Source organism: Pristiophorus japonicus, chromosome 3, assembly GCF_044704955.1.
Source record: "Pristiophorus japonicus isolate sPriJap1 chromosome 3, sPriJap1.hap1, whole genome shotgun sequence".
Taxonomy (NCBI): Eukaryota; Metazoa; Chordata; class Chondrichthyes; family Pristiophoridae; genus Pristiophorus; species Pristiophorus japonicus.
Window position 1 is genome coordinate 162,487,442 of NC_091979.1, and position 25,674 is coordinate 162,513,115.

At 46.4% G+C, this 25,674-nt stretch overlaps 1 protein-coding gene across 5 annotated transcripts; it reads right to left on the reverse strand.

Moving 5' to 3' along the window:
• Nucleotides 1-6,145: 6,145 nt before the first annotated feature.
• On the reverse strand, nt 6,146-15,597 carry LOC139259253 (gamma-crystallin S-1-like). 5 transcript variants are annotated; one of them, XM_070874847.1, is made up of 4 exons: nt 11,661-11,675; nt 7,317-7,331; nt 6,974-7,216; nt 6,146-6,421 (listed from the first exon to the last, which is right to left on the reverse strand). In XM_070874847.1, the coding sequence occupies exons 1-4, from the start codon at nt 11,673-11,675 to the stop codon at nt 6,146-6,148; spliced, it is 549 nt and encodes a 182-aa protein (XP_070730948.1). The 5 variants fall into 5 exon arrangements, with proteins under 5 accessions (XP_070730948.1, XP_070730951.1, XP_070730950.1 ...); XM_070874850.1 differs by lacking the exons at nt 7,317-7,331; nt 11,661-11,675 and adding an exon at nt 15,577-15,597 and having other exon boundaries at nt 6,146-6,414; nt 6,970-7,216; XM_070874849.1 differs by lacking the exons at nt 7,317-7,331; nt 11,661-11,675 and adding an exon at nt 12,358-12,378.
• Between the last annotated feature and the right edge of the window lie 10,077 nt (nt 15,598-25,674).

Below are 25,674 nucleotides of genomic sequence, written 5' to 3' on the forward strand. Positions count from 1 at the left end.
CCAACCTCTGTCATCGAGCTACAGTACACGGACGACGCCTGCATCTATGCACACACAGAGACTGAACTCCAGGACATAGCCGACATATTTACCGCGGCGTATGAAAGCATTGGCTTGACACTAAACATTAGTAAGTCAAAGGTCCTCCACCAGCCTGTCCTCGCTGCACAGCACTGCCCCCCAGACATCAAGATCCACGTCGTGGCCCTGGACAATGTGGACCACTTCCCATATCTCGGGAGCCTCCTGTCAACAAGAGCAGGCATTGATGATGAGATCCAATCCCGCCTCCAATGCGACAGTGCAGCCTTCGGATGCCTGAAGAAAAGAGTGTTTGAAGACCAGGCCCTCAAAACTGTCACCAAGCTCATGGTCTACAGGGCCGTAGTAATACCTGCCCTCCTGTATGACTCAGAGAAGTGGACCATGTACAGTAGACACCTTAAGTCGCTGGAGAAATGCCACCAGCGATGTCTCCGCAAGATCCTGCAAATCCCCTGGGAGAACAGATGCACAAACATTAGCGTCCTCGTCCAGGCCAACATCCCCAGCATTGAAGCACTGACCGCACTTGATCAGCTCCGCTGGGCAGGCCACATAGTTCGCATGCCAGACACGAGACTCCCAAAGCAAGCGCTCTACTCGGAACTCGTCCACGGCAAACGAGCCCAAGACGGGCAGAGGAAACGTTACAAGGACACTCTCAAAGCCTCCCCGATAAAGTACAACATCCCCAGTGACACCTGGGAGTCCTTGGCCATAGACCACCCTAAGTGGAGGAAGTGCATTCAGGAGGGCGTTGAGCTCCTCGAGTATCGTCGCCGAGAGCATGCAGAAATCAAGCGCAGGCAGCAGAAGGAGCGTGCGGCAAACTAGGCTCCCTGTCCACCCTTTCCCAGCTGTGACAGAAACTGTGGTTCTCGTATTGGACTGTACAGCCACCTAAGAACTCATGCCAAGAGTGGAAGCAAGTCTTCCTCGATCCTGAGGGACTGCCTATGATGATGATAGACCACATAATAGTATAGATGAACAAAGGGACCTTGGAGTGCTTGTTCACAACTCCCTGAAAGTAGCAGGCCAGATGGATAAGGTGGTTAAGAAGGCATATGGAATGCTTGCCTTTATTGGCCGAGGCATAGAATATAAGAGCAGGGAGGTTATGATTAAATTGTATAATACTTTGGTTAGGCCACAGCTGGAGTACTGCATGCAGTTCTGGTCGCTGTTTATAGGAAGGACATGATTGCATTAGAGAGGTGCAGAGGAGATTTGCTAAGATGCTGCCTGGAATGGAGAATCTTAGTTATGAGGACAGATTGGATAGGTTGGGTTTGTTTTCATCGGAATAGAGGAGGTTGAGAGGAGAACTCATTGAGGTGTACAAAATATTGAGGTGCCTGGACCTAGTGGATAGTAAGGGCCTACTTCCATTGTTGGAGAGGTCTATTACGAGGGGGCATAGTTTTAAGGTGGTTGCCGAAAGGTTAAGAGGGGATTTGAGGGGGTGGGGGGGGCTTCTTTATGCAGAGGGTTCTGGGGATCTGGAACTTGCTGCCTGGAAGAGTGGTGGATGCAGAAACCCTTACCACTTTTAAGAGATGGTTGGATGGGCACTTAAAGTGCAGTAACCTGCAGGGTTACGGAACTAAAGCTGGTAATTGAGATTTGACTGGATGACCTTTTGTTGGATGGCGCAGATATCGTACTGCAGGGAATAGAATACGGCCGGGGTGATCTTTCGGCAGCCTGGATGGGTCGGAGAGGAATTTTCCCAGATTTTTTCTCCCTAAATTGGCCTGGGTTTTTATTAAGGTTTTTGCCTCTCCCAGGAGATCACATGGCTCCGGTTGGCTGGAGTGTGGAATGTTTCAATATAAGGGGTGTCGCAGTTGTGTGAGGCAGACTGGTTGGACTGGGTGCTCTTTGCCTTTCCGTCATAGGTTTATATGTCACCTTTAGTGCTGCTGACCAATGGCTGTGCAGCTCTTTGTCGGCCGGCATGGACACGATGGGCCGAAATGGCCTCCTTCTGCGCTGTAAATTTCTATGTTTCTATGTTATGGGTCCCAGTGGTGTCGTGCAGCGAGGCACACCCAGGGCCCCAGCTTGCGGGGTTGCGGGTCCCAGTGGTGTGGTGCAGTGAGGCACACCCAGGGCCCCACCCTTCCAGGCTGCGGGTCCCAGTGTTGGGGTGCAAGCCACATGGGGAGGAGGGGAAGGAGAGCTCGACCGCACTCTCCTGAGGTGCAGGATCGAACAGATGTCGTTCAGATGATGGCATTGAGTGCGGACAACATTGACCTTACCCGATTACGCCTGGATGCCATCAGTGGGGTGAGTGATGAGGTAGCGGGACTGTCGGGGGAAGTACCAGCAATGACACGAGAAATGGGAACGATATCCATGACCATCAGTGACGGAATAGTAGCCATGAGGGAGGGAATGTCAGAGGTAGTGCAAACCACATCACTGACCATAAGGGAGAGAATGTTGCAGATCATTCAGACAGTTTTGCTCAACATGACGAAGGGAATGTTGCAGGTCGCTGAGATACTGTGAGGGCGCATGAGGGCATATTGGAGTTAGCTGCTGCAATAAGGGAACACATCCAAACTTCGTGTCCATTGACTGAATCAACTGTCACTCCCACTCCAATCCCCACACCAGTCACTGAAGAGCCCAAAGCCGGGCCCTCCAACTTGCCGCCTGACGCTGACGGCCCCCACCCTCAAGTGGTGCACAGTACCCGAGATGTTAGAAAGAATAAGCCTGGTATCAAGCCTAGAAACACTGGGTCACCGCCTGCGGGCAGGGTGGTGGAGAGTTCAAGACCAAGCGCAGCAGTTGGTCTTCGAATAAGGGGGAGGAAAGATTGGTGCAGCCTTTCTTTGCTGCTATTGTTGTTGTTGTTATTATTATTGTTACTACTGTACCTGTTCTGAAATTTAAAGTTTTTTGTAAGTTATGTAAATTTACAAGTTTATAAGTGATCTTAATGTTTTTAAGTGATCTTAAAGAGTGATATTGAAGTAAAGTTTGATGCAAGAATAATTTTATTAAAGTTAAGTTAAGTACATTGTAAACTTTTGAATAAAATATATTTTATTTAAAACTGAATCATGTTCCATTAACACAACACAACATTACAGAAAAGTTCCAAACAGTAAATATGTCCATGTGGAATAGTTGTCTCTGAGCCCTCAGGCATCAGTAAAGTGTTCACAGATGAGCTGCTGGTGCAAGGCTCGAGCAATCGTTCAAGGAGCACGATGGCCCGCCCTCCTCCGCTGTTGTGCTCCGGCCTCAGGCACTTGCATGGCTCCCCCTCCTCTTCCTCCTCCTGCTCGTCATCTGCATCTTCCATATCATTATCATCAGCCATTCTCACCGCAGGTGGGTCTTCCACTACCAGGTGCTGCTGCCTCATGATGGCTAAGTTATGCAGCATGCAGCACACAACAGTGAACTGACCGACAGTCTCAGGGGAGTACAGCAAATACTGGTCCAGGCATCGGAAACGCTGTTTCAATATGCCAATGATCCTCTCAATGGTTCTGCGCGAAGCAATGTGCGACATGTTGTATTGACGGTCCACTTCCATTCGGGTTATGCGTAGGGGCATCATGAGCCAGGTGGCGATGCCATACCCGTTGTCTCCCAGTAGCCAGCTCTGCCCTTCTCGCTGCTGCTGAAACATGGCAGATATAATGCTGTCGCGTTGGATGAACGCAATATGGGTGCCAGGATATGATGCATCGACTGACAGGATATGATGCATGTCGTCACACATGAGCTGCTCATTAATAGAGTGAAAGCCTTTTCTGTTTCTGTACATCTCGGAATCCTTCAAAGGTGCTCGCAAAGTGATGTGGGTACAATCAATGCAGCCCTGTACATTTGGAAAGGCAGCAATCCTGGAGAAGCCCACAGCCATGTCATGGATTGCTTGGGCGGTAATGGGGAACTTTATGAAGTCATTCCTATGCGCATAAAGTGCAGCCGTGACCTGGCGAATGGAGACATGTGTTGCATGTTGAGAGATGGCGCACACATCCCCAGTTGTAGCTTGAAACGATCTGGAGGCATAGAATGAAAGTGCAGCTGTAACCTTTACTTCAACTGACAAAGCAGTCCTCCTGATGCTTCTAGGTTGCAGGTCTGCTTTGACTAACTCACAAATCTCACGTACAAATTCTTTGCAGAAACGCAGCCTTCTGACACAGTCTGCATCACTCAGGTGGAGGTATGAAAGTCTCTCAATATACCCGAGATGGGTAAGATCTTCTGCCCAGCACCCCACAGGCTTTGAGGTTCCTGATGCGATGAAGTCGAATCAATTGTCTCCTACATAGCACCATGATGCAGAAGGCTCGCACAAGATATGACATGGTCAGCATTGCTCCCATACTTAGATTTAACCTTTGAAAGTAGCTCAAAACGGCAGGAAAGCAGACAGCACAGGTTCGCAGTTGGATCTCTCCAGGTCTTTATAGGTGGACCACACCCAAAGGTCTTGTGACATCTTCCCCCTCCCTCCCCCTCCCCGGGCTCCAAACCTTCCGATCGGCACCTCTCTCTCTCTCTCTCTCTCTCCTCTCCTCTCCCCCACCCCACACCTTGTTTTGTGGCCAAACACCGATCCGCTATATCTGGGCGCGAGGCCAATTCTGCCGGCCAAAGCTACAATCCTCTAGCCCTGCTTCAAGACATTCGGTGTTGGTGTGTGAGTGACTAAAAAATGAGAAAGCTTCTGAAATCCAACAAATTTACACTTCCAAGTTGACAGGTAAAAAAAATTGAACTTTATTGTTGATTTTGACAGAGTTCTTGACTCCCTCCAAAATCTTTGATTTAAAAACAATGGCGTCTCTCAGTGCAGATTTGTGAATGTGCGCTGGTTTTCTTAACTCACCAGAAGGTTTTTCAGAAGAGGCCAGATATGCCGACCGAAGAGAAAAAAATGTTGGCCAAACTGCGAACAAATGAAAAAAACGGTGCAGACATAAGGGAACAGATACGACGTCCAAAAAGACTTGCCTAGAAAAGTTGTAACTAAGTCAGTTACGCAGGCACAGATTGCAGATCGCAGAGGGAAACTTTGAAAAAGAAATACGCCAAAAAAATGGCGCGTGCCAAAAGAAACGGTGCAAATGACCGGAGAAAATTCAGGCCAATGTTTGGGAAGAAGAATACCTGCTTTATTGTTGTATTTATTAATGTTCTTGGGATGCATGTCAATTATGGCTTGAAAGGTGAATAGTGGATGAATTTCTCCAGGTCTACCAAAGATCCCAAATATCGTTGTAATTTCCCAAAGAATCACTCTGCATTCCCAGAGGTCACGGTATTTTCCCAGAGAACAATATATATTTTCCAGAGATCACTGTATTTTCCCAGAGAATACTCTACATTTCCAGGAAACAATATATTCGCAAAAATCACTGTATTTTCCCAAATAACACTGTACATTCCCAGAGAATACTGTACATTCTGAGAAAACACTGTACATTCCCAATCATCACAGTTCCCCGCATATCACTGCATTTCACCACAGATCACTTTATTTTCCCAGAGAACACTGGCATATCCTACTAAATGAGGAACAGCCCAGTTTTGTTTTGTGTTCCCTTACAGCAGCGCAACTTGGATTGGAAACAAGGCTCAGGATTGTAGCTGTGACAATATAGCGCCAAACCTCTGCTGGATTAACACGTAAATCATGAAGCTTATATGAATTGGAAAAAGCAGAAAAATGTTTAAAAATAGATAAGACCCATTTATTATTGGTCCTTGTTCATGTCACTAACCTGAGGAAGATCACTTCAACACAGATTATGTGACTTTTATTAAAAATATGACTGAGGTTGCAATCCCAGAAGGATCCAGTTGCAGTGTCGAGATTGATTTGGTGAATAATGTAAATGTGCACGTTACCCAACTAAGCACAATAACAGAACCTCCTGTGCTTCATAGATTAGGGGTGAAAACTCAAAATGAGACTCTAACTTAGAGTTTTTCATGAGATTTCGATTGATTTCCAGGCAATTCAAAAATAAGTGAATATAGATGTCGGTGAAGTTGAGGAGATTTTATTATTTCCAGAATAATCCAGTAAGAAAATAGCGTGTTTTACAAGAATAATCTAGAAGTCCCTCATTCGCCTGAAAGATCCGATAGTTGAGTTGTAGCCGCCCCAGTCACTGAATCTCCTGTATTCACCGGGTCTCATGAAGTACTGGCGACCTCTGTAGTTGGGTTGTTCATAGAAGTTCCAGTAACCGTCCATCACATGGCAGGAGTGAATGTCACGGTAACGGAAACGATCGTAGACAGATGGACAGTCATCCATGAATTCCATCATCTGTCCTCCAAAGTCAGGCCTCTCGTAAATTCTCATTCTGTAGTTTCCACCTCGATACTGTAATGTAAATACAATCATCAGTTTGATGAAGCTATAAATCTTGAGTATTTAGAAAAACAGCCTTCTGCTGAGAAGGAAGCAGATGATGTTTGTGAACAGCAATAGACAGTTCAGTAACATGTATTGGATGAGCTGATCATCTGCTAACTGACATCACCATGTGGTTCTTGTGTAAATTGTCACAGAAAGCCAGAGAAATGCACCAGAAAATTCAGGACTGATTCTTGTAATAAAGAGCTCCCTGGTTGGGAATGATTTTACAAAAGGCTCCATATGATGATGTTATTAACGAGGGACATTTCAAAACTTCTGTTGATCCAGTTGACTATTTTCGTGGCTTATTACTAGAGTGCTGCTCCTTTGTAATTTGACAGTGACATTTTATAACAGCAAATTGGGACTGGTTCTACTTGACCCATAGAGAGAGGAGATTACTTCATGTCACTAAAAGTTTGATTGAAGTGTTGTTTGAACTGAGGTTTCAGTAAGAGTGATGCTTGAGGTAGGTTTCTCTTTGTTTAATTTGTTAAACATCAAATAATAACTTACATATGGGTAGGTACGACATGACCTGATGTTGTCATTGAATCCCATCCACCGCTGGTAGTCAGGATATTCTCCCCTGCTCAGAACATACTGGTATCCCATGTAATTGGGTCGCTCATACCCCACCCACCAGTCACTCTCCACACGGATGGAGTTACAGCGGCTGAAGTAAGGGGACAGGTCAGCACAGTCAGTATTGCACTCGTAGTGCCGACCTTGAAAGTTCCTGTCCTCGTAAAAGATGATCTGTGGAAAGATAGAGGTTTGTAAATTAATAATTTCTCAAAACTAGGAGATACTGAATGAAGAATTCTAATACAATGTGTAATATCTGAGATGTCCTTGCCTTTCCCATTTTGAGCTCACAGTTAGCTTCGTAACTGACTGAATGTTTCACTGCTTCACACAGCTTGATATTTATACACTGGGCAGAAAGGCCTCTCTGGGCTGTACTTTTGTTATTCTAATGATTCAGGACTGAAAATCAGCAAAAATCAACAATATGTTCCATTTATTGTAGAAAAACACCTGAAAGACTCCTGCTATGTCATTGATTCTTTCCCTTTTGTCTTCATGTCAAGTTAATTATTGTTTGAACATAACAGTTCTGGAACAGTCATGGTTTGAAATGACACACTTTGTTTCAATAGTTTGGTGTTTGCCTCCACCCTCCTCATCTCCAACAACATGTGCGAGGAGCTCATGGACTGCCATGTCACTAAAATTGAAGAGATAGGTTCAGTTTTGTCTGCAGCTTCCCTCCCTCCCCCAGCCCACTGGGCCAAACTTTGATTGCAGTTCCCCCGCCCTGGCCCTCAACTCACATTTTCTCTAGTTTCTCTCCTGTCTCCCCTCATGCCCGTTCCATGCTCATCTTTCCCATGTGACCCACTTACAACTCCCTTGACCCAATACCAACAAACTGCTGACCACCCAAATTCCCTTCCTGGCTTTATGTCGGCTGATATTGTTAACGATTCTCTCTCCTCAAGTACTGCCTGCTCCCATTCAAATCTGCTATCATCATCCCCCTCTTCAAACAACCATCCCTGACCCCTCTGCTAATGCAAACTACCACCCCACCTCTAACCTCCCTTTCCTCTCCAAAGTCTTTGAATGTGCTGTCGCTTCCCAAATCCGTGACCAAATTTCCTGGAAGTCCATGTTTGAATCCCTCTAATCAGGTTTTCACCCTGGCACAGGACTGAAACGGCCCTTATCAAAGTCACAAATGACATTCTATATAACTCTGACCATGGTAATCTGTCCCTCCTCATCCTCCTCACCCTGTCTGCAGCCTTTGACACGGTTGACCACATCATCCTCCTGAAATGCCTCTCCTCCATCATCCAGCTGGGTGGGGCTTCATTCACCTGCTTCCATTCGTATCTATCCAGTCATAGCCAGAGGATTACATTCAATGATTTCTCTTCCTGCCCCACACCATTACCTGTGGTTACCCGCAATGATCTATCCTTAGCCTCCCTCTATTTCCAATCTAGACGTTGCCCCTTATCGACATCTTCCGAAAATGCAATGTCAGGTTCCACATGTACGCTGACGATACCCAACTCTACCTCACCACCACCTCTCTCAACCCATCCACTATCTCTAATTGTCACATTGCTTGTCCGACATCCAGTACTGGAGGAGCAGAAATTTCCTTCAACTAACTATTGTGACGACCCCGCCACAAACTCCGTTCCCTCGCCACCAACTCCATCACTCTACCTTGTAACTGTTTGAGGGTGAACCGACTGTTTGCAACATTGGCCGCCATGCCTTCAATTGTCTAGGCCCTAATGTCTGGCAGTCCTCCCTAAATATTTCCACCTCTCCACCTCACTTTCCTTCTTTAAGACATTCCTTAAAATCTACCTCTTTGACCAAGCTTTTGGTGATCTGCCCTAATATTTCCTTATGTGGCTATATATGAAATTTTGTTTGATACCGCTCTAGTGAAACACCTTGGTATGTTTTACTGTGTTAATTGCACTATATAAATACCAGTTGTTGTTGTGTAACTGCCTGGTTCTTTTTGCAAACTGGCCAAGGTAAAGACATCATCATCATCATAGGCGCTCCCTCGAAATGAGGATGACTTGTTTCCACACCAAAAGAAGGACGAGCTCACAGGTGTTTCAATGAAGGACCCGAACTACATCCTGAAAGGTGGAAGATGCCTGTGCATGAATTTTTTTAACATGGGATGGCCATTGCACACCAGCCACCACACGGGCTTGACAGTGGTCGGTCTTGTTCCAGTGGCAAGGATTACCCAAGACGACTGGCGACCAGCTCTGCTGCACGGACCTACTGCGCACACATATCGCAGTGTGGGCTGGCCCGTGATGCCCCTAGGTCCCTGGCCCCGGACTCGTGCCTCCCCTGGGTCCCCATCACGTCCCAGAAACAGTCTCTCGCTGCCCCTGCTGTATCTGCCCATGCTCCAATCACCGAACTGGATCTTGATGATGTCACTCTTCACAGCCGCCGCCCTCCTGCACCAGCTCACTCTGTACCTTGAAGTGGTGCGCCACCACGCTGCCCATGGCCGCCTCCACGCTGCTCCTTTTATGGCCACGACCTGCCGCTGATGTTCCCGACCTGCCGCTTAAGTCATACATATCTCGATCATGTCGCATTGATTGTGGCCTTGTACACAGCTGTTTGAGTTTAGTTTCCAGATTGTGCCAGTGCTCCCTCTCAAAATCCTTCATACAATGATATCATGGCAGGCATCAATCTGCTGATACTATTTCCTTCATGTGCAGCCAAATTGTGGGTGCAGTTTATTAACATTAATTACACACCATGTATTTCAAACAGAGTCTTGCATATAAATGTACTGCACCCTTTTTTGTTTTAAATGTCAGGACAATTAATAGCAATATTAGAATAGGTAAGAGAACAATAGAAAGTTAATGTGCTGAAAACGGCGATAGGGATCGAAAGTAGCTTTTAGCTGTGTTTATCCTGAGAGCAAAGGTGAAAGGCCAGATAGGTAGCTAGTGGTTGGTAAGAGACCAGGAAATAGATTTTAGCAAAAGCTTGTGTGATCGGACACCGTTCTCCCATCTCTAGCCTCTACGATCTCTAATATTCTGATACTGTCTTTCTCATGTAACTGAGGTTGGCTGAATACTGTGGAGTGTTGCTTGATCATCATTCGGAAGTACGGAGTGTTTATGGAGAAATTTGCCTCAGAATAATAAAGAGTTTGGGTTCTTGATAGATTAGTTTGTCTATTGTCTGTGGAAGGAATGGGTTTGATCATCCACGTGGACTCTTCTGTTTTTGTGTTTTTCATGCTCTCAATGGGCTCAATTTTCCCAAACCCGTTTTCTGGCGTATTGCCAGGGTTATGTCCGTTTTTCTAGGCCAGAATTGTGGCAGAAATATTTTGCCAAAGTTTCCCCGATCTATACTTCAAATTTGGTGCCGCGCAGCATGTCCAGTCAACTCGGCGGGTGGAGCCTGCTGTCCGCGCCGAAAAACAAAGCCGCACCTTCTGCGCATTCGCGGAAAGAAAAGTACGTCTTTGACATCGTTCCAATGGTCGCACATGCTCAGTACAACTCGGATTTGGCAATCAGCCATTTGTAAAGAGCCAGTTGTGTGTGAGAGAAGGAATGCCGTGAGTGCATTGGAAAAATCGCAGCTGCAGCATTACAAGAAGCATAAGAACATAAGAACATAAGAATTAGGAACAGGAGTAGGCCATCTAGCCCCTCGAGCCTGCTCCGCCATTCAATAAGATCATGGCTGAACTGGCCGTGGACTCAGCTCCACTTACCCGCCCGCTCCCCATAACCCTTAATTCCCTTATTGGTTAAAAATCTATCTATCTGTGACTTGAATACATTCAATGAGCTAGCCTCAACTGCTTCCTTGGGCAGAGAATTCCACAGATTCACAACCCTCTGGGAGAAGAAATTCCTTCTCAACTCGGTTTTAAATTGGCTCCCCTGTATTTTGAGGCTGTGCCCCCTAGTTCTAGTCTCCCCGACCAGTGGAAACAACCTCTCTGCCTCTATCTTGTCTATCCCTTTCATTATTTTAAATGTTTCTAGAAGATCACCCCTCATCCTTCTGAACTCCAACGAGTAAAGACCCAATCTACTCAATCTATCATCATAAGGTAACCCCCTCATCTCTGGAATCAGCCTAGTGAATCGTCTCTGTACCCCCTCCAAAGCTAGTATATCCTTCCTTAAGTAAGGTGACCAAAACTGCACGCAGTACTCGAGGTGTGGCCTCACCAATACCCTGTACAGTTGCAGCAGGACCTCCCTGCTTTTGTACTCCATCCCTCTCGCAATGAAGGCCAACATTCCATTCGCCTTCCTGATTACCTGCTGCACCTGCAAACTAACCTTTTGGGATTCATGCACAAGGACCCCCAGGTCCCTCTGCACCGCAGCATGTTGTAATTTCTCCCCATTCAAATAATGTTCCCTTTTACTGTTTTTTGTTCCAAGGTGGATGACCTCACATTTTCCGACATTGTATTCCATCTGCCAAACCTTAGCCCATTCGCTTAACCGATCTAAATCTCTTTGCAGCCTCTCTGTGTCCTCTACACAACCCGCTTTCCCACTAGCAACGCAGTACAAGGAGCAAGAATTTCTTACAGGAAGAAGTGGAGGCACTAGTTACTGTGATTGAGACCAGATGGCAGAAGCTGGACACCAGCAGAGGTCATAAACGTTCCACCCAAAGAAATGAAGAAACGCTGGAACCAATTTGCAGAAGATTACTGTGCAATGGTGGTCACCAGAACATCTGGAGGCCAGTGTAAAACGAAATGGCAGGTCAAGTAGTTAGTGTAAGTAATATTTTAATTTATTCAATGGAATTGCAATTGCAATTGTAAATGTGACCGGCTGTATATGTCTCACCCAGCAGAAAGATACCCTCTCTAAAAAGTTGCATGTTCATCTTTGCAGAGGAAGGTGGCACATAATAAAAGGGAAAGAACTCGAACAGGAGAAGGCCGTGTTAATCTGCACCCACTGATACCCTTGAAAGACAGGGTTGCTGCTTTGATGGGTCGTGCCTGGAAAAAAGCAATCAGTACTGCACAAGCTGAGCCCACACTTGAGGGAGAGGGTAAGTCCTACAAATTCATCGTGGTCCTTCAAATCAACCTGCTGCCTGGCCTGCGATGTGTGTGCCTACTCATGCTACCCATCCTGCCCCTTCCTCTGCTGCTAACCATTTGACTGTTTTGTTATATTTTGTGAACTTGAGGCCAACCCTGACGATGCAGAAGAAGATTCAGACGTGGATGAGCCTGAAGAGGAGAACATCTTCCAATCCATTCATTGGGGTAAGATTGAGGTCGAAGGGATGGAGCTGGATGAAGCTCCCACTGTTGTACTGACTTTGGAGGAGGTGCCACTCATGGGCAGTGAGTGTTGGTGGGACATTCCATCGCTTCACACCTTCCGAGGTTGCGGGTTCCAGTGGCGTGGTGCAGTGAGGCACACCCAGTGCCCCATTCTCCCAGGCTGCGGGTCCCAGTGGTGGGGTGTGAGCCATCTCCCATGGGGAGGAGGGGAAGGAGAGCTCGACCACGCTCTCCTGAGCTGCAGGGTCTAACAGGTATGATTCAGATGATGTCATTGAGTGCGGAGAGCATTGACCTTACCCGATCACTCCTAGACGCCATCAGTGGGGTGAGTGATGAGGTAGCGGGACTGTCGGGATAAGTAACAGCAATCTCACGAGAAATGGGAATGATATCCGGGACCATCAGTGAGGGAATAGTAGCCATGAGGGAGGGAATGTCAGAGGTGGTGCAAACCACGTCACTGACCACGAGGGAGGGAATGCTGCAGATAGTTCAGGCAGTTTTGCTCAACATGAGGGAGGGAATGTTGTAGGTCGTTGAGACACTGTCAGGGCGCATGAGGGACGGCATGTTGGAGTTAGCTGCTGCAACGAGGGAACATGCCCAGACCCCGCATCCATTGACAGAATCAACTGTCACTCCCACTCCAATCCCCACACCAGTCTCTGAAGAGCCCAAATCCGGGCCCTCCAACTTTCCGCCTGACGCCGACATCCCCACCCTCAAGAGGTGCGCAGTACCCGATATGTTAGAATAAGCCTGGTATCAATCCCAGAAACACTGTGTCACCGCCTGCGGGCAGGGTGGTGGAGAGTTCAAGACCAAGTGCAGCGGGCGGTGTTAGACTAAGGGGGATGAGAGATGGGTGCAGCCTTTCTTTGCTGCTGTTGTTGTTATTATTATTGTTACCGTTGTAACTTCTCAAATTAAAAGTTTTTTGTAAGTTATGTAAATTTACAAGTTTATAAGTGATCTTAAAGTTTTTAAGTGATCTTAAAGAGTGATATTAAAATAAAGTTTGATTGAAGAATAATTTTATTAAAGTTAAGTTAAGTACATTGTAAACTTTTGATTAAAATATATTTTACATTAAAACTGAATCATGTTCCATTAACACAACACAACATTAAGGAACAGCTCCAAACAGTAAACATGTCCATGTGGAATAGTTGTCGCTGAGCCCTCAGGCATCAGTAAAGCGTTCACGGATGAGCTGCTGGCGCAAGGCTCGAGCAATCGTTAAAGGAGAACGATGGCCTGCCCTCCTCCACCGTCGTGCTCCGGCCTCAGGCATGGTTTCCTCATCATCGTCGGCCTCCTCCTCCTCCTCTTCCTCCTCCTGCTCGTCACCGACATCTTCCACATCATTATCATCAGCCACTCTCACCGCAGGTGGGTCTTCCACTACCAGGTGCTGCTGCCTCATGATGCCTAAGTTATGCAGCATGCAGCGCACAACAGTGAACTGACCGACAATCTCAGGGGAGTATGGCAAGTAGCCTCTGGAATGGTCCAGGCATCGGAAACGCTGTTTCAATATGCCAATGGCCCTCTCAATGATGTTGCGCATCACAATGTGCGACATGTTGTATTGATGGTCAGCTTCCGTCCGGGTTACACGTAGGGGCATCATGAGCCAGGTATCGAGGCCATACCCTTTGTCTCTCATTAGCCAGCTGTGACTTTCTGGCTGCTGCTGAAACAAGGCAGATATAATGCTGTTGCACAGGATGAATGCATTATGGGTGCTGCCAGGGTATCTTGCATCGACTGACATGATATGATGCACGTCATCACACACGAGCTGCACATTAATGGAATAGAATCATAGAAACATAGAAAATAGGTGCAGGAGTAGGCCATTTGGCCCTTTGAGCCTGTACCACCATTCAATAAGATCATGGCTGATCATTCCCTCTGTATCCCTTTCCTGCTTTCACTCCATACCCCTTGATCTCCTTAGCCATAAGGGCCATATCTAACTCCCTCTTGAATATATCCAATGAACTGACATCAACAACTCTCTGCGGCCGGGAATTCCACAGGTTAACAATTCTCAGTGAAGAAGTTTTTCCTCATCTTAGTCCTAAATGGCCAACCCCTTATCCTAAGACTGTATCCCCTGGTTCTGGACTTCCCCAACATCGGGAACATTCTTCCCGCATCTAACCTGTCCCGTCCTGTGAGAATCTTATATGTTTCTATGAGATCCCCTCTCATCCTTCTAAACTCCAAAGTATAAAGGTCCAATTGATCCAGTCTCTCCTCATTTGTCAGTCCAGCCATCCCCCGAATCAGTCTGGTGAACCTTCGCTGCACTCCCTCAATAGCAAGAACGTCCTTCCTCAGATTAGGAGACCAAAACTGAACACAATATTCCAGGTGAGGCCTCACCAAGGCCTTGTAAAACTGCAGTAAGACCTCCCTGCTCCTATATTCAAATCCCCTAGCTATGAAGGCCAACACACCATTTGCCTTCTTTACCACCTGCTGTACCTGTATGCCAACTTTCAATGACTGATGAATCATGACACCCAGGTCTCATTGCACCTCCCCTTTTCCTAATTTGCCACCATTCAGATAATATTCTGTCTTCGCGTTTTTGCCCCCAAAGTGGATAACTTCACATTTATCCACATTATACTACATCTGCCATGCATTTGCCCACTCACCTAATCTGTCGAAGTCACCCTGCAGCCTCTTAGCGTCTCGCTCACAGTTCACACCGCCACCCAGTTTAGTGTCATCTGCAAACTTGGAGATATTACACTCAATTCCTTCATCCAAATCATTGATGTATATTGTAAAGAGCTGGGGTCCCAGCACTGAGCCCTGCGGCACTCCACTAGTCACTGCCTGCCATTCTGAAAAGGACCCATTTATCCCGACTCTCTGCTTCCTGTCTGCCAACCAGTTCTCTATCCACATCAGTATATTACCCCCAATACCATGTGCTTTGATTTTGCACAATAATATCTTGTGTGGGACCTTGTCAAAAGCCTTTTGAAAGTCAAAATACGCCACATCCACTGGTTCTCCCTTGTCCACTCTACTGGTTACATCCTCAAAAAATTCTAGAAGATTTGTCAAGCATGATTTCCCTTTCATAAATCCTGTCACTGCTTTCCAAATGCGCTGCTATTTCATCCTTAATAATTGATTCCAACATTTTCCCCGCTACTGATGTCAGACTAACCAGTTTATAATTACCCACTTTCTCTCTCCCTCCCTTTTTAAAATGTAGTGTTACCTTAGCTACCCTCCAGTCCATAGGAACTGATCCAGAGTTGATAGACTGTTGGAAAATGATCACCAATGCATCCACTATTTCTAGGGCACTTCCTTAAGTTCTCTGGGATGCAGACTATTTGGCCCTGGGATTTATCGGCCTTCAATCCCATCAATTTCCGTAACACAATGTCCCGACTAATATGGATATCCTTCTGTTCCTCCTTCTCACAAGACCCTCGGTCTCCTAGTACTTCCGGAAGGTTATTTGTGTCTTCCTTCGTGAAGACAGAACCAAAGTATTTGTTCAATTGGTCTGCCATTTCTTTGTTCCCCATTAGAAATTCACCTGAATCCGACTGCAAGGGACCTACGTTTGTCTTCACTAATCTTTTTCTCTTCACCTATATATAGAAGCTTTTGCTGTCAGTTTTTATGTTCCCGGCAAGCTTCTTCTCGTATTCTATTTTCCCCCTCTTAATTAAACCCTTTGTCCTCTTCTGCTGAATTCTACATTTTTCCCAGTCCTCAGGTTTGCTGCTTTTTCTGGCCAATTTATATGCCTCTTCCTTGGATTTAACACTATCCTTAATTTTTCTTGTTAGCCACGGTTGAGCCACCTTCCCCGTTTTATTTTTACTCCAGACAGGGATGGAAGCTTTTTCTGTTCCTGTACATCTCATAATCCTTCAAAGGTGCTCGCAAGGTAATGTGGGTACAATCAATGCAGCCCTGTACCTTTGAGAAGCCAGCAATCCTGGAGAAGCCCACAGCCGTGTCATGGATTGCTTGGGCGGTAATGGGGAACTTTATGAAGTCATCCTACCCGCGTACAGTGCAGCCATGACCTGACAAATGGAGACATGTGTTGCATGCTGAGAGATGGCACACACATCCCCAGTTGCAGCTTGAAATGATCCGGAGGCATAGAATGAAAGTGTATCTGTAACCTTCACTTCCACTGACAAAGCAATCCTCCTGATGCTTCTAGGTTGCAGGTCTGCTTTGACCAACTCACAGATCTCACTTGCAACTTCTCTGCAGAAACACAGCCTTCTGACATAGTCTGCATCACTCAGGTGGAGGTACGAAAGCCTGTCTTGGTAAGGCTTCCTGCCCAGCAACCTGCGGGCTTTGAGGTTCCTGATGCGATGAAGTCGAATCAATTATCTCCTACATAGTACCATGATGCAGAAGGCTTGCACAAGGTATGGCATGGTCAGTGTTATGCTCATAATAAACTAGTGCAACTGAGTACTGTAGACAATGCGTAAGTGCGACCTTAGCTCCTTTATTCAGACTCCAAAGTGCTGGTACAGCATGGGAGGCCTGCTTATATACAGTACTCCCAAGGGATGCTGGGATCCCTTGGGACACCAAAAGGTAAGCCCTCTGATGGCAGTGCCTGCGGTTGCATACATTACAGTCAGTATTGCCCCCATACTTAAAGGTAACCTTTGAAAGAAGCTCAAAACAGCAGGAAAGCAGGCAGCACAGGTTCGCAGTTGTATCTCTCCAGGTCTGTATAGATGGACCACACCCAAAGGTCTTGTGACATCTCCTCTCTCCTTCCCCCTCCCCGGGCTCCAAGCCTTCCGATCAACACCTCACTCTCTCTCTCTCTCTCTTTCCTCTTCTCTACTGCCCCCACCCCACCGCCAGCTTGTTTTGTATCTGAACCCCGAGCTGCTGTGTCCGGGCGCGAGGCCGTTTCTGCCAGCCAAACCTACGACCCTCCAGCCCTGCTTCAAGATGTTCGGTGGTGACGTGTGAGTAACTAAAAAATCTCCCTCCAAAATCTTTGATTTAAAAATAATGGCATCTTTCAGCGCAGATTTGTGAATGTGCGCTAATTTTCTAAACTCACCAAAACGATTTTTGGGAGTGGCCAAATAAGCCAACCTGTAAGGTTCGAAAATCCACGGCCGCATTGGAAACACCATAAGGACAAAAAAACTAACATGGGATCGTTCCATACACTAAATGAACATTTTTGGTCAAGTAAAAGCAGGCTGGGAAAACGTGTGGGCGGATACAGACATTGTGGAGTCTGGCTCACAAGCGAGATCGAGGCACTGGCCAATGGGAGAAAAGTGCATTCTGGCAGGCCAATCAGGGGTCGAGTCGGGCCTGAAGTGGGGAAATCTTCAACCAATAAGGACTCCCCGGCCCAGTTTGAAAATGACATCCCCCCCGTCAAATCAAACTACGAATGTGGGCCATTATCTACCTAATTAATATGGACAATAGCTCTGAATCAAAACCATGAATCACTGCAGGAATGGCCCACTGACTCCCAGAACTATAACAAAGGACCCACAGATGTTCAGGCACCTATGTGCACTGAAACAATACCCTGCTCCTCACACCTGCGTGTACTTGTGACATCTTCTGATTAAATATTCAAAGCTATCTCTCCGCCCAAACTTACCAACCTCCTGGTTGGTAAGTGGCAGCAGGTGCTGCTGTTAGCCTGAACACACTGGACAGGGTGAGAATAGCCGAAGCATCAGGCTGGGGCACGCAGAGCTGTGCAGACCTGGACACCTGGTTCAATAACCTGGATTCACAGCTGTAGTCTGACGATAACCGAGAGGCAGATAGAAGAAACCGATGCAACTTTCGAAGAAGAAAACCGAACAATAACATAAAACCCACCCCAGAGGGACCCTGAGCTGAAATAAGTGCTACAGAACCCGGGAGTTGATAGGATTGTGAGTAGAGCCCAAACCCCCTCACAGACTCAATTTAGGATCGGAATTGGTAGGACGGATGGGAGTGGGAGGTGTGGTTGTGTGTGAGTGGGATGTTTTAACCTCTTGTTTTCCCCTTCCCTGTTGCGAGATTTTTCGGGTTGTTGAATGAGATTTTGCCATTACTGCCATTTTATGACCTCTTCCTATGCCCTCTATCTTTGTGTTTGCTATTCTAAATAAACATTAGCCATTTTGTACTCTTACCCACTGTGTCTGTTGCCTCATTACTCACCCACCCTCATAAATCGCACGTACAGAACCCAAGGGGAGTGTGGATTCGAACCTACACCCCAAGCTCCCCTTACAAACCTAAAAGAAAAAAATGTTGGCCAAACTGCGAACATGTAGGAACAGACACGAGGTCAAAAAAAAACTGGCCTAGAAAAATTGTAACTAAGTCAGTTATGCAGGCGCAGATTGCAGGGAGAATCTTTGAAAAAAATAAATACGGCAAAAAAAATGCCGCGTGCCAAAAATACGGCGCAAATGATCGGGGAAAATTGAGTCCAATGTTTTGGAAGAAGAATCCCTGCTTTATTGTATTTATTGATGTTCTTGGGCTGCATATCAATTATGGCTCGGAAGGTGAATAGTGGATGACTATCTCCGGGTCTACCAGAGATCCCAAATATCGCTGTAATTTCCCAAACATCACACTACCTTCCCAAAGATCACTGTATTTTCGCACAGAACACCAGGGGTCAGATTTTACACTTTTTGCATACTGCCCAAAAATGGGTGTTATTTCCAGCGTGGGCGGTAAAAATGCGTTTTCAGATCGCCGCCTTCTCACCTATTCTCAAAGCACCTAGTCTCCATTTTTAAAATTGGGCGTTACCGCGAGAGATATGAAATGGGCGGTAGAGTTAAATCTCTCTGACCTTCTGCCGTAAAGTGTTGCCGTCCTTAGCAATGGCATGGCAACGCTCAATTCCCACGATTCAGGAGGTCAAGGGTCATCATGACATGCGCAGAAGAGGAGACAGAGAGAGAGAGAGCTGAGAGGGACTGAAAACGTGTGTGGCTGTGGTGTGTGCTTGATTAGCTGTTCTGGGAAGCACGAGGGAGATTCATCAGCAGCAAATAGCCTACTAAGCACCAAGAACATAGTTGGCACTGAGTTGTTGTCCAATAAATAAGATATAACATGGAAGGGATGGAGGAGACCCTAGAGCTCGTAGTCAGGAACACTGGTGGCCATTGTTACTGGAGCAAAACACTGCACCCCAAGGTGCCGCACCCCTATTGCCAACCACATATGAGAACCAGGAGCAACATCCTGCTTTTGGCTCAGAGCACGTTTCCACCTCGTGACCATCCTCTCCGTATCCGCCATCATCCCTCACCCCTCCTCCCCGCAGTGAAGCATCGCCTGAGGAGCTCCTCGGCCAGGCGGCTTGGAGTAAGGAGGGGAAGGGGTAGAGGTGGGGAGAAGAAGCCGGTATGGGGCGGGTGGAGGGGGGAGGGTAGGTTTTTACAGAGATCCTGATGATTTCAGACAAATGTTCGATTTAAATGTTTTATATTTAACAAAACCTTGTTGTGTACTGGCTCAGATAGTTGCACCATTACACGCTGGTCATGATTCCTTAACATCAAAGGTTATAATTACACTTAACTTCAATCACCTTAAACTTTAACTGCCACCAAGATGATGCCCACCATTGATGTATGACCTGCACACCCAGCAGTATGTCAGCTTTGTAAATACCTAGTAAATGCCAACAACGTACTTTCAGGCAAAGCGTGGTTCCTGAAAACCTCTACGTCTTGTAAAGGTGCCCGCATTGTGATGTGCATACAGTCTATTGCTCCCTGCACTTTGGGGAAATTTGCAATTCTGGAGGAACCTAGGGCCCTCTCAATCTGTGCCTCCCTGGTCATAGGGAAGCTGATCAAGTCCCTCCTGCATGCGTACAGGGCTTCAGTGATGTGTCTAATGCAGCAATATATGGCATACTGAGACAGACCGCAAATGTCGCCAGCTGAGGCCTGAAAAGAACCTGATGTGTAGAACGACAGTGCCGCGGTGACTTTGACCTCGACTGACAGTGCAGTACTGATGGCGCTGGCAGGTTGCAGATCTCCCCTTATCAGCTGACATACCTCAGTGATAACCTCTTTGTGGAAGCGCAGTCTCTGAAGGCAGATGGTATCAGGCAAGTCGAGGTAAGACTGCTTCTCCCTGTACTTGCGGGGGGTGTAATGTCAGTTCCTCCTCATCAGTCTGGCACGTTTTACATTGGGCACATAATGCTGTGGAGCATACCTTCGGTGATCTCAAGTCTGCAGCATGTAATTGATCATTAAGAGACGGTGAGGAAGGACAGGCCCATTCCAATAGCTCTCTGTTTTCCAGCAATTGGTCACAAATAATGAATGTCCCAACAAAGACACCTATTAAATTCCAATCGGTCACAGTATGATCAAGATGTTTGTACAGATGTTCGCGTCAACTCCAACGACCTCCAGAGTACATCCGAACTCCCCCAATGTTGAAGCAGAGCAGCCTTTTAAAGGATACGACATGTGATGTAGACCATGGCGTCCATACCGCTGTGACTAGTTTCCTTTAGTTCCACTTTTTCCGGGTGGTTTTTTGGGCGAGCGATATTGTGGGCCATATGTGTGCGAGGTGGTGAAAGTGACGGTGGGTGATCCCATGGCCATTAGTTTCGGCAAATGTGCTCTTTACGACAAATAAAAATGGGCGGGCAGTATTATTCAATCTCAGCGTTAATTCCACGTGGAAATTAACGCTGGGCAATATTATGGCGTGTTGGTTTTGCCCATTCTGATGATTCCGCCCAAAAAAAGTGGGTGGGCGGTATTATTTTTTCCCAGCATTACACATATGGGGAAAGTAACGTTCGCCGATATGTTTCCGAAAAATGCTCCTCGGTTTCCATTTTGTGGCTAAATGGGCGATATATGGGCGTTATACGTCATTTCAGGGTAAAATGGAAGTTAAGTGGGCGTTAAGCATGCAAAGAAAGTGGAAAATCTAGCCCTATATGTTTCCAGAGAAGACTGTACATTCTCAGAGACCACCGTAATTTCCCAGAGAATACCGATCATCCTCATGGATTCTTCTCTTTCCATGTTTTTCATGCTCTCTATGGCCCCAAATTTCCCCAGCCGCTCAGAGCAGCGTAGTTCGATGTGATGTGCCAACTTCATGGGGGAAGAAACATGTCAAAAACTTACCGGGATAATTTGGCTGTTCCTGGATCCCTGTGGGCCCGTGGCGTGGCGCTGAGAATCCTGCGGGGGGCGGATCTTGGGCCGTGCTTGTTCAGCACAGCTGCAGGGGGGCGGGACTAATGCCCGTCGTGTCCTCGAGTGCCAGCAGGGGGATGCATGCCCGTGTATGCGTGTGCGCAATACGCGTTAAAGCGTGCGCACATGCACAATGGGGCAGGAACCTTGGCAATCGGCCATTTAAAGGGAGAGCATCCTCAGTGCCTCAGCAGCATTGGCAGTAGGCCATATTAGAAGGTAAGGTGTGAATTGTGATTTTGGATGGCTGAGGGAGTGGAATGGAGTGTTGCATAGGTGGAAGAAAGGTGAGAACTGTGTGTTTTCAAGATCAACTGAGTGTCAATCCAATGCACCAATAACGCAAGAGCATGCAACAAGGATGAAGATCTTGTTGCATGAGGAGCTGGAGAAACTAATCGCTGTCATTGAGGATAGATGGCAGGAGCTGGATATCAGTAAGAGTGGTCCCACAAAAGTTCCACCCAAATAAATGGGGAGACGCTGGAACTTAGTTGCAGAAGAATTCTCCGCAAGAGTGAAGACCGCAAGAACTGGAAGCCAGAGTAAAAAGAAATGGCAGGACATTGGTCAAGTAGTGCGTTTAAATATTATCTTGAGTTTTAAATGGAATTGCAATTGTTACTGTGATCACCTGTATGTGTCCCAACCATCAGAAACTCACCATGTGGCAAAAATTAAATTTTTATCTTTGCAGAAGAAATTGGCTCACAACAAAAGAGAGAGAACTAGAACAGGAGGAGTGCCACCAAATCTGCACCAACTATCATCTCTGAAACAGAGGGTCTCTGCCTTGCTGAGTCGCGCCTGCAGAAAAAGAATCAGCTCTGCACAAGCTGGGCCCACACGCGAGGGTGAGGGTCAATCATAAAAATGCATCGTCGCCCTTCAAATCAACCTGCTGACTGGCCTGCTACGTGTGAGACTACTCATTGCACCCATCCTGCCCCCTCCTTTCCTGCTAACCATTTGACTGATCAGTTGTATTTTGCAGAGCGAGAAGATAATCCTGAAGATCAACAAGAAGATCCAGATGCGTCCGCTCCAGACCAATGCAGGTGGGGGGTGGGAGGAGGGGTCCATGGAGCTGTGTTCACGGAGGAATGCTGATCGTGATATGGATCAGTCCATGGTACAGGGTATCACTTTGCCAGACACCTCTATGAGCCCTGAAACATAGAAACATAGAAAATAGGTGCAGGAGTAGGCCCTTCGGCCCTTCGAGCCTGCACCACCATTCAATGAGTTCATGGCCGATCATTCACCTCAGTACCCTTTTCCTCCTTTCGCTCCATACTCCTTGATCCCTTTAGCCGTAAGGGCCACATCTTATTCCCTTTTGAATATATCTAACGAACTGGCCTCAACAACTTTCTGTGATAGAGAATTCCACAGGTTCACAATTCTCTGAGTGAAGAAGTTTCTCCTCATCTCGGTCCTAAATGGCTTACCCCTTATCCTTAGACTGTAACCCCTGGTTCTGGACTTCCCCAACATCGGGAACATTCTTCCTGCATCTCACCTGTCCAGTCCCATCAGAATTTTATATGTTTCTATGAGATCCCCTCTCATTCTTCTAAATTCCAGTGAATATAAGCCTAGTTGATCCATTCTTTCTTCATATGTCAGTCCTGCCATCCTGGGAATTAGTCTGGTGAACCTTCGCTGCACTCCCTCAATAGCAAGAATTTCCTTCCTCAGATTAGGAGACCAAAACAGTATATAATATTCAAGGTGTGGCCTCACCAAGGCCCTGTACAACTGCAGTAAGACCTCCCTGCTCCACTACTCTATTCCCCTAGCTATGAAGGCCAACATGTACCTGCATGCCAACTTTCAATGACTGATGTACCATGACACCCAGGTCATGTTGCACCTCCCCTTTTCCTCACCTGTCACCATTCAGATAATATTCTGCCTTCCTGTTTTTGCCACCAAAGTGGATTACCTTATATTTATCCACATTATACTGCATCTACCATGCATTTGCCCACTCAACTAACCTGTTCAATTCACCCTGCAGCCTCTTAGCATACAGCTCACATTGCCACCCAGCTTAGTGTCATCTGCAATCTTGGAGATATTACATTCAATTCCTCTGCCACGACATTCCATGGTTTCACACCTTCTGAGGTTGCGGGTCCCAGTGGCGGTGGTGGAATTCAGGTTGGAACACCCAGTGCCCCACCGTCCCAGCCTGCCCCTCGCACTGGAGGGGTGCCACTCGGCAGACCCACGGCGAGGGGAAGGAGAAGCCGACCAGTCTCTCCTGAGTTGCAGCCTTCATCAGATCTACATCAGCTTATGTCATTGGATGAAGAGACCAATGCCCTTACCGATCACTCATGGCCGCCGTCAGTGGGGTGCGTGATGAGGTTGCGACACTGTCGGGAGAAATATCAACACTGAGACGGGAAGTGAGGGCAGGCATGTCAGAGGGAGTGAAAATGATGGCAGAGGCCATGAGGGAGCTAGCTGCTGTAATAAGGGCACACAGGCCTGACAATCAAATGCCAATCCCACTGCAATCCCCACACCAGCCTCTGTCGAGCCAGGCCCGGCCCCCCGCCCTCTCCCTACCACCATCACCACCCCTATGATGCACATTCCCCGATATGTGGGTGAGAGATGGGTGCAGCCTTTCTTTGTTATTGTTGTTGTTGTTGAAGTGCATTGTAAACTTACCAATAAAAGATTTTTTGCATTAAAACTGAATCATGTTCCATTATCACTACACTACATTTAGCACAAACTGTAAAAAAAAAACATCCCTCACCCCAACTGCCACCCCGAAGAGCTAGCTGGTGCGTTTTGCAGTCAGCAAGGCAGGACTGCTCTATTTTCAGTAGCTTATTTATTTTTCATTTATTTTTGATGATGTTGTGAGGATGTTGTGCTGAAGTTGTTTTGATTTTGTGCTGATGCTGTGAAGGTGTTTAGTGCTTTAGAATCCTCTAACTCACCTCGCCCCACCCCGCCTATCTAAGGCTACCTATGCTGATTGCTTAAATGTAGGTAAAGTTTTCCTGTGCCTACAAAAGTGGCCACATACACTGGCCTAAGTTAGTTTGGAGTAACTTTTAGCTGGCCAAATTTGCTTCCATGGCCAAAACAGTCATAAATGTCAGATCACGCCACCTTTTGGAGAAAAAAAACTAAACTAAAAAAAACCTAACTAACTGACTTACACTGGAGCAAGTTAAATGGGGAAATGTGCGATTTTTAAGTTACTCCAAAAAAAGCTACTTGCTGCAAAAAAAGCGGGGCAACTCCTGCAGAAATTTGATCCCAATGTTTGGTAAGAAGAGTCCTTACTTTATTATTGTATTTACTGAGGTTCTTGGGCTGCATATCAATTATGGCTCGAAAGGTGAATCGTGGATCAAATTCTTCAGGTCCACCAGAGAACCCAAATATCGCTGTAATTTCCCAAACATCACTCGACCTTCCCAAAGATCACTGTACTTTCCAAAAGAACATTACATGTTCACAGAAAACACTGTATATTCCCAGAGGCCATTGTATTTTCCCAGAGAACAATATATATTTCCCAGAGATCACTGTTTTTTCCCAGACAATGCTGTACGTTCCCAGAAAATAATGTGCACTCCAAGAAAACACTGTACATTGCCAGAAAACACGTTATATTCCCAAAGATCACTGTATATTCCCCACAGGTCACTGTATTTATCCACAGTTCACTGTATTTTCCCAGAGAATACTAGAATGACCTGTTAATTGAGGAACAGCCCAGTTTTGTTTTGTGCTCCCTTACAGCAGCACAACTTGGATTGGGAACAAGGCTGAGGATTGTAGCTGTGATAATTTTATACCAAACCTCTGCTGAATTAAGGCATAAATCGTGAAGGTTATATAGAATTGGAAAAAGTAGAAAAATGTTTAAAAATAGATAAGACTCATTTATTATTGGTCCTTGACATGTTACTGACCTTAGGAAGGACACATCAACACAGATTATGTGACATTTATTAAAAATATGACTGAAATATCCAGTTGCAGTGTCGAGATTGATTTGGTGAATGATGTAAATGTGCACGTTACCCAACTGAGCACAATAACAGAAC